The sequence below is a fragment of the Vanessa atalanta genome, chromosome 11, assembly GCF_905147765.1.
Source record: "Vanessa atalanta chromosome 11, ilVanAtal1.2, whole genome shotgun sequence".
NCBI lineage: Eukaryota > Metazoa > Arthropoda > Insecta > Lepidoptera > Nymphalidae > Vanessa > Vanessa atalanta.
Window position 1 is genome coordinate 5,403,542 of NC_061881.1, and position 17,922 is coordinate 5,421,463.

The 17,922-nt window shown below is 30.6% G+C and overlaps 1 protein-coding gene across 1 annotated transcript; it reads left to right on the forward strand.

Annotated features, from left to right (window-relative positions):
* The first annotated feature begins 17,170 nt into the window (after positions 1 to 17,170).
* On the forward strand, positions 17,171 to 17,657 carry LOC125067429 (EPM2A-interacting protein 1-like). Its single transcript, XM_047676034.1, has one exon. It carries the CDS (start codon positions 17,171 to 17,173, stop codon positions 17,639 to 17,641), a length of 471 nt encoding a protein of 156 aa, XP_047531990.1. The 3' UTR covers positions 17,642 to 17,657.
* The last annotated feature ends 265 nt before the right edge of the window (positions 17,658 to 17,922 follow it).

Sequence of the window (17,922 nt, forward strand, 5' to 3'; positions counted from 1 at the left end):
TAATTATTTATCCCGCTTAAAGAATTTTTTTAACTCTGCTTTAGTATACATAATTATTTTATATTGTATCCATTCTATCAGCTAATATGATGATGACATGATCCTGACAACTTTCAGCCACGTTTCAGCCATATTTCAGTGATTCTCAAGGAACTAAACAACTCCGCGGAACATATTATAATTATCAACCTTCACGCTCCTAATCCTGGCCTTACTTGATCGTAGCGTCCCTGGGTCCAGGCCAACCGGCTTTACGTGTTTTAAGAAGCATTGGAATGTACATTCTTTCATCTTTCAGACTTCGGGATACTAATTAAAATATAGCGACGGAAAAACTCAATATTTTACTGACCCGACCCGGGATAAAAACCCAGGACCTCTGAATCTGCAACATCATAAGCTAACCACTACACCTAGGATTCGTTCAGCTAATTCACAAACACATACATACCCTTAGGTATAATTAATAACGAATAAATTTATACATTGAACAATTTCGAAATAAAGTTATAATGAAAGCCAACATATGGCCCGATATTGCACCTTTTGTAAGGATCAGTTCTCCCAAGTACCGTGAGCTTGAACACGAACAAGAACCGCTATTTCCATTAATATGTAACGAAGACCAATCTCAGTGCAGTGGCCTTTATTGTCTCGACTAAATCGATACCACACTAAGCTATTTATCACTACAATTTTAAACCCATTTTACCCGTTTTCATTACTATTCGATTTCGATACACAACACTAGTATTATTTCATTACTTACGTTTATATAATGACAATGAATCTACAAGAATTTTATGATTTTATAATTAAATGAAAATTATGATCGTGAATAAAAAAAATATATTCTAGTTAAATATAAATGTTTTCATCATTAACCCACGAAACACTTATAACGAGCGTTCTTCGATAAACCAGATGATAAAACTCTTTCGTTACGCGACACAGCTTCCAGCATAACTGAAGAGGGTTACTGTTTCACCATGTTGATTTTAACGAGTATTATATAATAGGCGATTGCATGACAAATTTGAATGTTGGTAGATCTAAATAACAATAGAATTAAAATAATTATTTTATAAAATTAGACATTGTATTCTTAATAAAATATGACCTTTCCATTATACAATAACAAACTATGTACGTATTTATCACTTTACTTTCATTAACTTTATAATATATCCTCATTAATTTATATTAATAATTTATTTAAATATTACAGTTTATAAAAAAAAAATCATTAATGTCGTTTGAAATTAACGTGATAAATTTACATATTTTTACTAGAATTTACTTCCTTATTATTATTAATATTTTAGAAAATAGCTATTAAATTGGATAAATGGCTGAAATAATGAGACTGCTATAAAGCGTTCGCTTTTTATTCTCCGCATTCAAACACTGGCACTTCGAAATCGCTTAATTGCACCAACACGAAGCCAGCAAGAAATCATTGCCAAGTCTAAATCCTATTATGTTGATGGAACTTAAATACATAAAAAAATGAGATTTTTTTAAAAACGTTTTCGTCTTTACAAATCCCTGACCACTTAGGTTAAATGGCCCGTGAAAAGAAAACAATAAAAAATAGAATACCAATTCAACAATAATAAATCAACTGAGGCAATATTCCGTTTTAACAATATACATAAAAAAATAAATATATATATTAAATATTTTAGAATAAATACAATTTATTATTGTAATTATAAAATATGGCATGATATGACTGACCGAGAAAACTAATAATTAAGGAAATTAAACGCAATAAAATTGAACACAAATAAATGCAATGATCGGTAGTAATCATATACAGGAATATTCATAAAATAAAGCTTCACTTCAATATTTAATCAACAGTATATTTTTTACTGTTTCAGTAATTATTATGTTTTTTTTTTCTTATTGGTGTATGATTTCAATTCGTAAAATATAATATTATAAAATAATTAAACGAAAGCAACTAAAGCTTTTATGATTTCGGGGAATAAAAAATCAATGTATACATGTGCAAAACCAGGAGAAACAAATACTATTAACAATAGCATATCCAAGTTGTTTATTTCTACAAAATTAAATTGTTAAAAAAACGACGAAGCAAGACCGCATGCAAGGTGATATAAGAGGATGGATACGGAGGGTGCGCCTAGGGCGGTCTGAAGTCAAAATGCATAGCCACGCAAACCGGAACGCGATGAGCCTACAACGCTATCGATATTTTTTCTACTTGTCGGGAATTTTTATTATCAATGAGCCTTAGTAAAAAAAAAAAACAAATTGAAATTAAAACAACCTCAAAGTAAAAATTATGTCTCGCCTAAAGTTCAATACACAAAACACAAAAATATTACAATTAAAGAAAAATATTGAATTAAGAAAAAAAGGTTTGAGATTTGAAAAATGTTCGGCCCTATCGGCCGGTGACCGACGTCCGACATTATTGTAAGCAATCGTTTATTTTCGGTTAGCATATTTTTTTGCTTATTTTGTTTACTGTTCTTTCTAAAAAGACAAATATTTTGTTGAATTAGATTGCGTAAATGAACGGATAGTCATTGGTGATAAGAATGCAATGAATGTGTGGCCCTAATAAAAAAAACATTGTCTCTCAACGTATGAGTATGGAGACAGACTGAAAATGTGGAAGATTATCGTAAAAACGTATACATTAAAACAATAATTTATTAAGATCACCTTCAGATAGGCTTTGGTGAAAAAAGGTTGATAAAGGGTTAGGTATACATACAACTATAAACTATACTTATATCTACACGTAAATAATACTTTATAATTATATATTCACGAATAAAAATATTTATTAATTATGTAACAACTATTACGATAGAAACGCATATCGTAAGTACGTTTCATATAATAATGTTGACAGATTCCTAAATTTGAAACAATACCACCAGATTTTATCAAAATTACGAAACCGTCGTATAAGACATTTATAGAAACATATCTCTATACAACATATCAAGTCAAAAGTTTGTGAAAAAGATATTTAAATATCATTTTCTATGTTTTTCATAGATATGAGTCAAATTCAGATTCAAAATTTTCAAGGCAAGGATTTATTAAAAGATTTTTATTCATGCAGACACTTGGTAGTAATGTTTACTCAGGATTTTAAAGTAAATAGCATATTTTTTAAATCCTCTCCATGGATCAAATAAATACTTGACATTTTAGGACGTGGTTCGTCTAAATACAGCTTCGGTGGCCAGTAGATAAATGGTTTTAAAAAGAAAGTCAGTTACGCGGTCTTAATTGGCTTAATTGCACACTGCTAACTCGCAACAAAATGTTCAAATAAAATATTTTCAGTGTATTATTTCGGACTTCATATTTTCAAATATCAATTCAGTTTTTTTCCTTTATTCAATGCTCCATTTCACTTCTGTGCAACGGAAAATAGATTCCAAAGGCTTTATTTAACGGCTGGCACTTCGCAAATTGAATCGTTTAATCGCACCAGCCCTGAGTAAGTGTGAAATCATTGGCAGCCCTAACCCGTAATTATGTTGGAACACCTTTGACGGGTACTTCTAACTTTCATGAGGTTAAATATTATTCGATTAATTTCTTTTTTATTTAATTACGGCTCTCTAAGCGCTTTAGATGAAAAACGAATACTAAAACGTATTTTTGGTTAATTAATAGTAGTAGGCTTTTTACATATATAATTTTTTTATACAGCTGTCTATCAAGATTTATCTTTATTTACAGTTCTTATATTATATTCCTGAGCCGAGATGGTCTAGTGGTTAGAACGCGTGCATCTTAACCGATGATTTCGGGTTCAAACCCAGGCAGGCACCACTGAATTTTCATGTGCTTAATTTGTGTTTATAATTCATCTCGTGCTCGGCGGTGAAGGAAAACATCGTGAGGAAACCTGCATGTGTCTAATTTCAACGAAAGTTTTTAATCAGCTGCTGCTCTTCTAGGTACCGTAGAGGCTAGAACAGTTAACCAAAGACTCTATTATCTTGATAAAGAAGGAGGTGATGGCCATATTTCGAATCTGAGCGGTTTCCTTTCTTAGAAAGTGGGTGTACCTAAGCAGTCTTCCAAGAGTTTCGGATTTTTTTCGACTTTAACACAGACGAGAAAACATCGTGTTGCCGCAATTTATTTGACTTGTAAAAACCTTTCTCTAAAAGCTATTATTCATATTTCAAAATAGCTTTATTTTCTTACCACAAAATATATTTGGATATTGTGGTCCGACATGAATGATTTATTCATACATGAATGGGCCGAGAAAATTGAAATTTTCATTAACCGGTGAACGTTGAAAAGGCTAATGTATAGCGTACGAGGTAGTGCCATTCGCGACTATAGGATTGAAAACTGCTGCAACTTCCATTGCTGGTGCGCACTCTATTACGCTATGCAAAGAATATCATTTTTGTTATAATACAGTGTCATCCTTAATAGTACTGCAATGCTCGTAAATCAATCACTTATTTTATTTAACAGTATCCTACTTATACGTCGTCTAGAAAAGGCGTTGTAGTCACTTGTTTCTAAAGCTTAATTCTGTTTGAAAAATTATATTAATTTAAATGTAATTTTTTAATGTACTACAACTTTATATTAGGCCAGGCATAAATTACAACCGTTTTGGTTTACATATATTAAAAATCATGGAACTGAATGCGTTTTAGTACCTGGTCATTGAAGAATTCAAGTATTAAAATTTTGAACATTTTATTTGTATTAGAAGTAATTGAATAAAAATCAAATCAAATATTTACATGTGTGCAGTGTATAACATTATTGGTAAGACGCTTCCTATAAACTTAATTTATAACTTTCTATTAATCATTATAATCATAGTATAAATAAGAAATAACTTTTTTCCACTTGGTACAACAACTGTTGTACTTATAAAATAAGATCGACATTAATTAATTTGCCTGACATACATGATTGAGTTTCTTATAATATTCATATAACAAAGACCTACCAAACGTTTCATCAATTAAAAGCCGTTCAAAAGATTTGTTCATGTTTCACGTTGGTAGGGATAAAAATGCGAATCAATATAATATCAAAAAAGGCAACATATATTTAGGCTATTTTAAAAGGCTAATCTACCAAAACAATAATCTGAGTATTTATAAAGAAGAAATGAAAAAAAAAAAAATTATAACAAAAGCCAGAGAAACTTGAACAGTTGATTTTCATAATTTTTATTTTTAGAACGAGACTAAACATCAACCTGTACGATCTGAGTAAATAAAATAGAAAACCTTTTTTAATAAATTCAAAGCACTGTCAAGTGAGCATCGCAGTGCCAACATGGTAGCAAACTCAAAACGGTTTCGTATTAATATTGTCTAACACGAGAATATGGTATAGAAATACTAGCCAGCTATACAAAGTACAATTTGCAAATAATATATATATATATATATATATATATATATATATATATATATATATATATATATATTTTCATGAATATAATAAATACGGATAATGACCGCTTCGTTGAAAAATCAGCTTCGCATTAATTTTTCAGCTGCGTTCTAGTAATTAATTTTATTTGAATGAATAATTTTTGGCTGCGCTATTTAAACAATAACATGAAAACATTTTTCATAATAATAACTCACTATAAATTTCGTATTAAATAATTTGATGTAATTCGAAGAAAATGTATACTGCAATAGAATATATAACGTTATACGTTATTTATTGATGCATTCATAAAATCCCATATTATATTATAGGCTAAGGTATGCGACTTTACTGGCAAACAATTTAATCACATCTATATCTTGTTTAGTGCGGATTTAATTGGAATAAACAGAAGCTATTTCTAAAACATTTAATTAACTAAGTGGAATATATAAGTGGTTGCTCACCCCAGTCGGTCATCGTAATGTCGCTTTAAATTCAGAATAAGTTAATGTAATAAAATATATCCACTAAGCCTTTGTAATGCCTCGGATATAACGTAGCTTACTGACGCTTATAACGGCTGCAAAATGCCTCCCATATGCTTACAATCACTGTTTCCCTTCTCGTATATTCAACACGATTTCTGACATTCATTACGAACGAAAACGGAAAGCGTGATATGAGAAAAATATTAATCATATTAAATTTTGCAAGCTGACTGTGACAGTTTTGTTTCACTCGCATTTCTTAAGAGAGACGAAATGGCCCCGTGGTGAGATTACGTGAATCTGAACCGAAAATTATAGGTTCAAACCACGTTAAATTTAGCACTAAAAGAAAATATTCATGATATGATGAAAATCTGCGACAAGTGTATTCACTGACCAACATTAAAGTAACGTTGTGAACTCCAAACTTTCTCTTCAAAAACCTAGCGTTAGGACATTTACTGACTCATACATTGATTCGTCTGTTTTTAACGTTAAATTTCCAAAAATAATAATTTTATCTGTTTTATATTTAAATTTAAAGTTTAAATAGATGGATGTTTGTTACTCAATCACGCCAGAACGGCTGAACGAATTAGTCACTAATAACACAAATGTTACTTTTTACCCACCATTTCTTCCGTCCCCCTCCCCATTGCAAGAAAAACCGCTGACAGAAACAAGTGATGTATAAAATACAATCTAAAAAAACGATTTGTTGAAATCATTTTTACAAGTTCTAACCCTTACTAGTAGTCTGAATTGAACAATATTACGTAAAATATCAATATTAATGAGTTGTGAGAAGCAAGAAGCTGTGTGCACTCGCCGTGGGTTTGCCGCCCTCGCGTTGATAGCTAATGAACCGTGAACGATGCAGCTACTGGATATATGAGTATAGTTTAACGTAAAATTCTCCTCACAATACTGCATGGAAGTATTTACATATATATTATGCGAACAACGCTTTGGAGATATTTTGCGCATTATCTTTAAGCTATATTATCTTTACATTATGTACGTGTCTAATTTATGAGGTTCATAACATTAAATATCAAGAGATCAAATCGATAGCTTAATTAGATCTCAAAGATCGTTAACCAGAATTGATCGATTAACACTTAAGAACCTTCAGTACAAAGTTTGTCCGCCTAGTTAGAAGCGTTAAGTAAAACTCCGAAGAAAAGTCTCTAGACCACGGGAAGTCATCGATCAAATAGTTCATCTACTTAAAATAACAAGACCATATTGTGCACGATTTTTCTGTTATAGACGTTGACTGTAAACACGTATATAAGTTAATTTACTATAAACACTTTATCAAAAAAAAAAAGGTTTGGTAACAAGTGATACACATATTTAAATTTGATCTGAATCAATTTACAATAAGATAATTAATTGATTTATATATAAAAGGGTCAATACAATTTAAATTTTCAAAACCTTATTCACCAACCCGTATTGGATCAGCCTAATGGAATAACCCCCAAACCATAGAGAACACCAGCATTTACGTGCTGTTGATTTTGCTTTAATTAAGCATACCTATAAAACTTCAAGTGCTTATGAAACTATTACAACGATAAACTTTAAAGCAAAACTTATTAATTACCTACTTTTAGATCAGCAACATAAACAAAATGTAACTAGTATTGTAAACATTCCCATTGAACCCGTAGTTAGCTTGGTAGCCCAGCTTGAAGGCTGACGTTTTGACTCCATGTCCATTGTGTATAGGACGAGGGTCTGTGATTTATAGCTGGACATCGACAACAAACAAACGGACGCGGTCTGTATGCCCAAAGATACCCATGTTTAGCGCAGATTACGTGTTATTAATGATGGGCAAATTTGATTCGAATTACAAGATATTCAAGTAGAACATGATATCACAATAATAGGCTTAAAATATTTATATTTTAAACAAATACATTTAAAAATGTGTATATGTATATACATACATATATACTTCCATCTTATTGCCCATTTGCACGGTTTTCTCAACAAAAGAGATAAAAAAAATTAGTTTGTATCTTATTACGTTATTCTATTCAATTCCATAAGCTAACGTTATTATTTTTAACTTTACTTTGAATATTATTTAAATTTGCGTTTGTTGCAAAATATTTAAAGAAATATGCCTGAAAGAATAAACTGAAGAAGAAAACAAAATCAACTACTTTATTTGAAACACAAACGCCGTAAGTTCTATATGTCGGTCTACCAAATCCAGGCTGTTTTGTGACGGGTAGAGGAAAACCAGGCATGAGTGTGGTGAAACGAAATAAGCCGACGTGTTTGGCAATATATTAGTGTGATTGTATTTATTATACGAACAAATCGGAATGCTATTTGTATAAAATATTTTTCTACCAACATAATTACTTGGTGGTTCCGCCGCCAAACAACAGTACTCAGTATTGTTATGTTCCGGTTTGAAGGGTGAGTGAGCCAGTGTAACTCCAGGCACAAGGGACATAACATCTTAGTTCCCGAGGCTGGTGGCGCATTAGCGATGTAAGAAATGGTTAATATTTCCTACAGCGCCATTGTCTATGGGCGATAGTGAACACTTACCATCAGGTTGCCCATATGCTCGTCCGCAAACTTATGCCATAAAATATATATATCTAAAAGTCAGCATATATTCCATGATATACCCTCAGAAGCCATCTTATCAGAACTTTACTGTTAAATACAGCTTCTATCCCTAAATTTAAACAAATTATTTTTGAACAACTGCGACTTTTACACAATACAATTATTTAAAAATTTCATTCAAAGCCTACTTAACAAAAATAATTTGGTATATTTTAATTAATAATTGATGAAATAGAATAGAATTAATAGTTTATAATACGCTTATAGAATTTTGCTTTAAGAATAATGTTATATAATGATGCTAACTTAAAACTTTATTTTATAGAAATATATTTTTGTAATAAACTGAATGCAAGAATAATTACTCACCCTCGGGTTTCGAAAAGTAAATATTTTATTTTCTAGATAGTGTCCAGCATTTCCGTGACACTTTCTCAGTTCTGATGGATGTACATGTTTATTTGTTTTTATAAAAATAATCTATTTTTAAAAGATTTATTATTAGCACCTAAAATTGCTTAAAAATAAAATTGTCTATTGTTCAAATCAATTCATAATAATCATTTACATCTTTTTTTTAAACAAGTGAAGTCATGTTAAATTTTCCAAATAAAAATCAATTAACATTTAGAACACCTCATTGTAAGGTCAATGTAAAACCAACAGCATTAAAAGTGTGCGAAATTTCAAATTAATCGTTTACGGTGAAACTGGTTTAAATCAATTTAAACTTTTGCGTTTGTTGTAAAATATGACGTTCAATACTCATAGGTGTATTTAAACAAAAGTTTTAGTAAGAAGTAACAAAAACAGTCTGTAATTAATGTACAAAAAATCCCCAAAACCAATTCATAAAGCAATTCCTATAAACATAATAATATTGGAACCTATTTCGTAGAAATATGATATTTATAAAAATATTAATATATTCGAATGGGCGTATTTTTAAAAATAAAACAGTCACGTTTCGTTTCAGTGATTTTTTTCGTTTTACGCTTCTCCGGATCAGACGTCTCCTTAATTTTCTGCTACAATTAATGTTTTACAAAAAGTTTTACAAGATACTTCTTCTAACTCAATTTTTACTTCAAAGACTTAATGTTGTTTCGTGTTCTCTTTTAAGTGAAATATTGCTAAGATAACCGCTTGGGATATTCACCACTAGAAAGGCGATATTGTGCGAGTAGTATGTAGTTTCATCTCGGTGTTAATTAATTGCATTAGATAGCCTTACCTATTATTTGAGATAGGGCGAATATATAAAGAGAACATAATGAAGATATATTTTTTGAATATAGGCAGAAATATATACAAATAATTTCAACTATAACTCTACATAAATGAGCTTAAATATATATAAACTATGAATTAGTTATAATGTTTATAAAGCTATTGTAAATTGTTTTAAAATATCAACAGCAGATACAGAGTTCACAATATAACACAAACAACTCAAATTTATATATTAATAAAAATGAATGAAAGAAAGCTTTACCTCGATATGATTATAGTAAAGTAGAGCTTTTAAAATATAGGACAATATTGTGAGTGAAAAATATGAAAATTTTGATTGATCAACTTTGAATGATACAAACATTTTCCCTTAGATGAGGTCTCATCATAACTCCATAATATTCTCTAGACAACGAGGAGACCTTCCAAATGAGTCCATTATTTCATTCAGTGAAATGGAGTGGCAGTGAAATAGGGCAAAGGGCGAATAAACGGGCTACTGGAAATGAAGACGCCGTTTGTTCATAACCAGCCCGTTAATTCTATTATTACAAGTCGGAGGAGCGACGCGAACCGGTAACAGATGTGCCACTTGACTCGTGAATCTAACGCCTTGAAAAACTCACGAATTTTAGAGACGTAATTTCAATGATTAAAATATATATTATATATGTTAAAAAATACATAAGAATACAATGTTAATGTTTATACTATAATTCATGGCCTTTTCAAGAATTTGTGATATTTTTTATAAATATAATATGCAGGGAAAATATAAAATATTTTTAAAAAAATGCTACATAAACAAAATCATTTACATCAAGCGACAAAAACTTGATTCAATTTGTGTGTACATTTTATAACAAAACCCAATTATACTGTAAAATTTTATTCTTTAAGTAGGTACTAAATTAAAAATGCTGTGGGTTTCCCGTGCAAATCCTTTCATTTCGCATGCCAGACATGCAATGCAGGCAAGTAAACGCAGTCAGAATTTGTTATGGGCCATATTAATAGTGGCGTCTATGAGACATAGTAACTGACTGTCATGTAAGCATGGACGTTACTAAGACTTAAGACTGTATGAAGCAAGCGTTCCATTATCGAACATTATTCGGCCAAGCCTCATTTGTGTCATCTTTAATATATTAGGTTAAATGATATTTATTATCATTTATTTACATATCATACAATATTAGTGGACATATTATATTGTATTAGTGGAATTGTGTATCTATTAAGTTTCTTACCCGCACTTGTCGGTACAATCCGAACCTGTGGTAGATTTACATTAAATTCTATACTATGACATGAATTTGAATCGTAAATGACAATTCGAAAGTGTTTTTATAAGTCTACTCGAATAAAGAATATTATTTTGATTTCATATATTTATTTGGGAAGCCAACGTGATACACAAAGTATATAATTCTATATATACATTAAGTCTTAGCAATTTCCTTAATTTATTTTTAAAATTCAATTCAGGGTTGCCAAATATATCAATATCAGCTTGTTTAAAAATGAATTATAGATTTTTATAGCCTTGTATCATGGAGCAGATTTGCCTAAATTAGTTTTAGTATTCCTACATTGAACTTATTTATACTTATTTTGGGCTTTTGCATTTTTGGCCAACATGATTTTACTTAATAATGCAGAACAATTTATATGTCCGCTTAAAACTTTATGTAATACACAAATGTCCATCATGTCTCCGATTGGATAGTGAAATTGTCTTAAAAAAGTGTAACTGATCTTTGTAACTTTTAGTGCAATTTAAATTATTACGCTAACATATACATATAACAAAAAATGCGAATACATTTATATTTACAATGAAAATAGAAGCAGCGATAATTATGACACATTATACTATGAAATATTTTTTTCGAAGATTTATAGACCTGCCACAACTTTGCTACAATATTAACACCAGTTTTTGTTATGAGGCTAGTGAAATGAAAAATTCGAAGTTGCCTACGACAGAAGTGAGTAATGGTGGCCGCATGATACCATCTACGTTAATTGTTTACGTAGTGGCTTAAGAATTAACTCTAATAGTATATAATAATTGTATTTATGATAAATTAAGAATTTTATTACTTCAATTTAGACCACTAATGCTAGTAATTTTAGTTCGTTAAACACCACGTTATCTTACTCTGCGATTAGAGGTCGTTCGAAGCTATTTACGCCGTGTTAGGAACCTTCTCTGACTTACATCTGATAATAACTAAGAAAATAAATGTTTATTATAAACAATATTTGATCAAATAACTAGATATTTTCAAATTATATTTGTAATGTATGTCAAGCTTGCATAGTAGATATAAAGTAGATAATCGTATTGTTATTGATCAACGTGACTCGTACTGTTATTGATACTTATAATGCAGTGTACGCGATGAACTCTACACTCTATGATATCATTTATGATAATTTGTTCTTGTTGTTTTCAATTATTGGCTTAAATACATATGTACGTCTCATATAAACTACATACGTATTTATAATTTGATCCTTCATAATCATGTAACCCTATAAATTTATTTCTTCCAATATTTTAATTTTATAAAAATAAAAATAAAATTAAAAATCCAGCCAAATGTGAGTCGGACTCGCGCATTACCTATAAAAACGGCAAAATCAGTTTTGTTATATAGGAGCCCCACTTAAATATTTGTTTTATTCGGTTTTATAGGCTGGTGACAGTCGGGCGGACGGACATATGGACAGCGAAGTCTTAGTCATAGGGTCCTGATGTACCAAAGGGTAAAATTTAGACTTCATTTTTGGGGTTACGTACCCCTTTGGGTACGGAGCCCAAAAAATTGAGCCGTAAGTATATCATACTTTGATTTGCTTTCTTCGAACATTCTTTAAAATATGTAATTATTCTGAATAAAATATCGAAAATCTTCTATCTCGAATATAATTGAGAAACTTTTATCAAACATAAAGCATGTAAGTAAGTAAATATTTAATTATAAATATTTACTTACTTACTAATACTGCAAAAAAATAAAATTAAAAGTTTATTAATATCCTACGGCTGGACTAAAAGCTGTCCTTTTTGATTAGAAGTTTGGAATATTCCACTACGCTGCCCCAATGTGAAATGGTGGACACGGAAGTGATTAGAACAAATTATTGTTCTGTATAAAGAGCGGTCTTAACGCTAATAATAGCCATAGGAATTTTCATTATGTTTATTATTAGTCATCAGTAGAATTTTGGATTATTTATTATTCAGTAGGAATTATAAAACGAGTAAGGGAATAGTACTTAAGCAACAGACCGCGCTTATATCGTTCAATCATAACTTACATACGAATCTATTACGTGTACATCATTATAACGGAATTAATCATATAAATGTGTCTTGCACAGAAACTGTGTTCTTTTTTAAGTTTTAGTTTGGAACAGATTTAATTTTAATTGTAAGCAAAGTTTAAACCAAGTGATATTCACGTCGTTTGATGCAACATAAATCCTAAGAGATGAGGGTTCTTTAGTACAATATCTGGATGAGCCAATTAATTTCGATCTTGGGGTCTGCCCTTAATCTGATGGTCACTCACGCCCAAAACTTGTAATTGAATTTCGGCTTAGAATATTGAGGAATTGGCTCTATCTAATATTACTCCGTTATTAAATAGGTTTTAATCAAATTTACTTAAAAAAAACACAATTTGAAATGTAATTTGAGAACGCTATGAAAAAATTTTTATTTACTCTTAACATTTGTAGATTTTATTTCATAACGTCCTCTCACATATAATATTTGGGTAATAAATTAGTAAGCTTCATAAATGCCATTTGATAATATCTTTGACATATTTATAATTGAAACCGATTTAGGATGACGGATATTATATAAACGAATATATTTTCAACATTTGATTCTATTATAAATTTAAATGAATACAAACGTTATTTCAAACTCCAATATTAAATTTCAACTGTTTGATTTATTTGATAGAGAAATGCTCATAGTGGTACATTCGACTTACCACTGCTACAAAATACTACAGCAAAACGAAAAATAATTATAGATAAGTAATGTAAGCGAAGGTGATCTTTCTAAAATAATACACGAAAATGTCCTTTATTCAAATAAACTCAACAACCGGTATAAAATGTAGATTCTACTCATATAAAGTATTAAAAGATTTTTCCACAATTAAGATAACATAGCTATGTTAATAAAATTCAATTTTTATTTGCTTTTCCTGAAAATCAACAAGTAATACACTCGTATTGCAGTAAAAACCAAATATAAATTGAATGAAAATCAAATAATTCAACTCTGTATGAAGATACACTTGATTTCTCACTATTTATCATCACTGATTTAAAATTCGGAACAACAAGACAAAGCCTTACATCTATACTACTACAAGATTACACTTATATGTATGATCATCACATGGATTAATTAATGTTAAGCAATTTCTATATTTTATACGGTTGATAGTTTTGTGAGGACATTGCAGTTACAAGAAAATTATCATCGTATTAACGATATTACGAATTCAATACATACATATATTGCTTCTATTCGTGTTACATTCAATGTACGAAACTGATTCAAAGACGTCAAATGAGATGAGACTACATATAATCTGCGAACCGATCACGTCGATCGTTTATGTGAAATCGATTCGAACGTTTTATTTGACATTCCGGCGAATTTAATAGCCAAGGAGATGACTGGACGAAGCAATAAACGGAATAACTATTTCTACACATTAGCCGATCAACATTATTGCTTAATGCCATAACGTGAAATACGTTAAAGCACTATCTGAAATAACATTTAAAGAGAAGTACTGAAAACAGTAGATACAGAACTTTTAAGTAATTGAGTTAATAAACGTAAGTAAACGTTTGTTTTGTATAAAACTCTGTCACATATTAAAAATATTTTTTATTTTTTTAAACCAAAAAAAAAGGTAAATTTAAATTTAGCTTCCAACATTAAGGTAAACGATTACTTATATTCATTTTATAGATATCGAGAAAGCAATCAAGACTGATTGCGGTTTCGGCGATCCTTAGACGTTGGCAATGTTCACGCTATATATTGGCAAAGTGATGCCAACCGTGTAACGTAAGCTGTTATGTCCTTTATACCAGTAATTACACTGGCCCACTCACGTCGCCTAAAACGCAACACCACACAAATCATGGTAGTGTCGTAATAGTGTTATACCACACGTGATCTTGTTATACACCGTAACCTGCCCCTCGTTCGCCATTTCATATTTCATCATAAATAAAATTCTCTCGCTGTTAGAACAAAAAATGTTTTTTGGAAAAATACTAATTTCTAAAAAGATATAGAACAATCACTCACTAAATAAAATATCATTGAATTATTTTAATGTTAGCTCATTTGAAATGTAATAATATTTGTTTAACGTTTAGGTAAACATATCCAGTACGTATATATAACACATCAATCTGTTTTATTTTACGAGCAGCTATTTAAAATGATACAATAATCTGATAAAGCAATTAAAGTAATCACGTAAAATGGCTACACACAAATAATTATTTAAATATGAATGTAAATAGCAAGCTAATTGATTCATCGCGCCGTACGTATTTATGAGTTTTAAAATAACGATGCAATGATAACTGTGGAATGTTGCTCTAATAGCAGTCATATTATAATTATCATCAATTATTTACAATCTGCGTGTAATTGTTGGTTTAATAAAATAATATATGTTGTAACAATGTGTGTAGTATTTTAGCAGCTTTTCCTTATACGAATCGTTATATTATGTAGACCAGGGCTGTCCAAACAACGGCCCGCGGGCCGCATGCGGCCCGCGTCTTGTATTCTTGCGGCCCGCGGAATATTGTAATCAGCCAATAGTTTTGGACATAAATAGTTTGGATAATAGAATTATTTGTCAAAACAAATAATCAATATTTAGTATTATTTATTTATTCATTCTTGTAACATTCATTAACTATTTCGGGGAATTCCCGGAAAGTATTTTGTTTCTGTAGAGTGAGTATTTGTTGGTGTCCGTATTAGTTAGGCTTTCGCTTTCACTAAGTTCGTATCAAAAATAAAGTTGACATTATGTCTACGAAGAAGCGAAAATTAACTGATGAACATCGTGTATTTAATGAGAAGTGGGAACTTGATTATTTTATTTGCAACAATAGTAATAAAATTCAGTGTATGATTTGTATGCAAGTTTTGTCTGTGTGTAAAGAATATAATGTTAAGCGTCATTATACTACTTTGCACGAAGAAAAATATAAAATACACGTCGGTGAAGCAAGAAAAATTGTTGTGACTGAGCATAAGAAAAAACTAACGCAACAGACAAGTTTTTTTTTTAAAAGTCAATACAGACAATTACAGTTTGACTGCTTCTTATGAAGTTTGTTTACAATTAGCCAAAGCTAAAAAACCCTTCAGCGATGGAGTTTTTATAAAACAATGCGCAGTTGCCATGGCTCATCGCTTCATGCAGCCGAAATTAGCAGAAAAATTTGAATCTGTAGCATTATCTCACCAAACAGTTGCGCGACGAATAGATGATATGGGCGAATATGTTTCGAATAAAATATGTGATTACATTGTAAAATGTGAATATTATTCATTATGTTTGGATGAAAGTACCGACCAAACAGATATCGGTCAATTAATAATTTTTATTCGCTGTATTTCAAAAGATTTTTTGATCACGGAGGAAATGTTAAACTTAGTGCCACTATATGTCTCAACTAAAGGCAGCGATATCTTTCAAGCAGTTAACAAAACTGTTATGGAATACGGTGGGTTTCAAAAATGTTCTTGTATTGTGACCGATGGAGCAAAAGCTATGATAAGAAACGTTACAGGACTTCTAAAACAAAATGGCATTGATTGCCCATTAATCCATTGCATCATACACCAAGAAGCTTTATGCGGAAAATCTTTGCGCCAAATGAATGCCATGAAAATAGTTGTTAAAATAACTAATCTTATTAGAGGCGGAAACAAAGCTTTGAGTCATCGTAAATTTCGTAATTTTTTAACTGAAATTGACGCAAGCTATGGGGATCTGCTATTGCACTCAGAAATCCGATGGTTGAGTGCTGGTCAGTGCTTGCAGCGCTTTTTCGCTTTACGGAAAGACATTCCCATATTTCTTAAAAATGAAATAAAATCTGATACAAGTGATATGGAAACTAAAATGCAAGATCCTGAATTTCTTGCTGATCTAGTATATTTAACTGATATGACACAACATTTGAATTAATTAAATTTGAAATTACAAGGCAAACAACACAATATAGCCAACTTGAATGGGTATGTGAATGGGTTCAAAAGTAAACTGAGATTGTTCAAAACGTCACTGGAAAAAAATGATTTTTCTTTTTTTCCGAGCTGCCAAGAATATTACACCGAAATGGGAAATTTTGAAGGATGCAACTTTTCTGACCACCTGAAGTACATCGATGAGGTAATTTTAGAATTTGAGCAGCGTTTCGCTGATTTCAAAGAATTAGAGCGCGATTTGGCTCTATTTATGCGTCCATTAACAATTCAAATCGAATGCGTAAAGACTGAATACCAGTTGGAATTATGTGACGTACAGTCAGATCCATTTTACAAGGGGAGAACAGAAACTGGAATGGATTTTTTTAAGATCCTTGGCGATCGTTTCCCCGTATTAACAAATTTTGGCTTGAAAATGGGATCGATGATGGGCAGCACTTATTTATGTGAAAGTGCATATTCTACAATGAACTTTATAAAATCTAAGTATAGATCTTCACTGTCAGATAAGTCGCTTCTTCATGCAATGCGCCTGGCAACAACGAATGTTGATGTTGATATTGATATGATTGTTAAAGATAAATTAGCTAAGAATCAATAAACGTATAAAGAAATTATTACCCTGTATTTTATTAGCTGAAATTTTTTTTTTCTGCGGCCCTCTAGCTTTTGTAGTAAATTTAAATGGCCCGCAAAGGTATGTAGTTTGGACAGCCCTGATGTAGACATTAGTGTTGTTTGTTTTTATATGCATGTCTTATATACATCGGTGAAAAAATTATCGGTCCAGATACTTTTCAGGCGAAATGTTACAAAAGTACAGACATAATAAAATATATAATGATATTTTGGATTTGTATCACATCAAAATGTTTTTTCTCG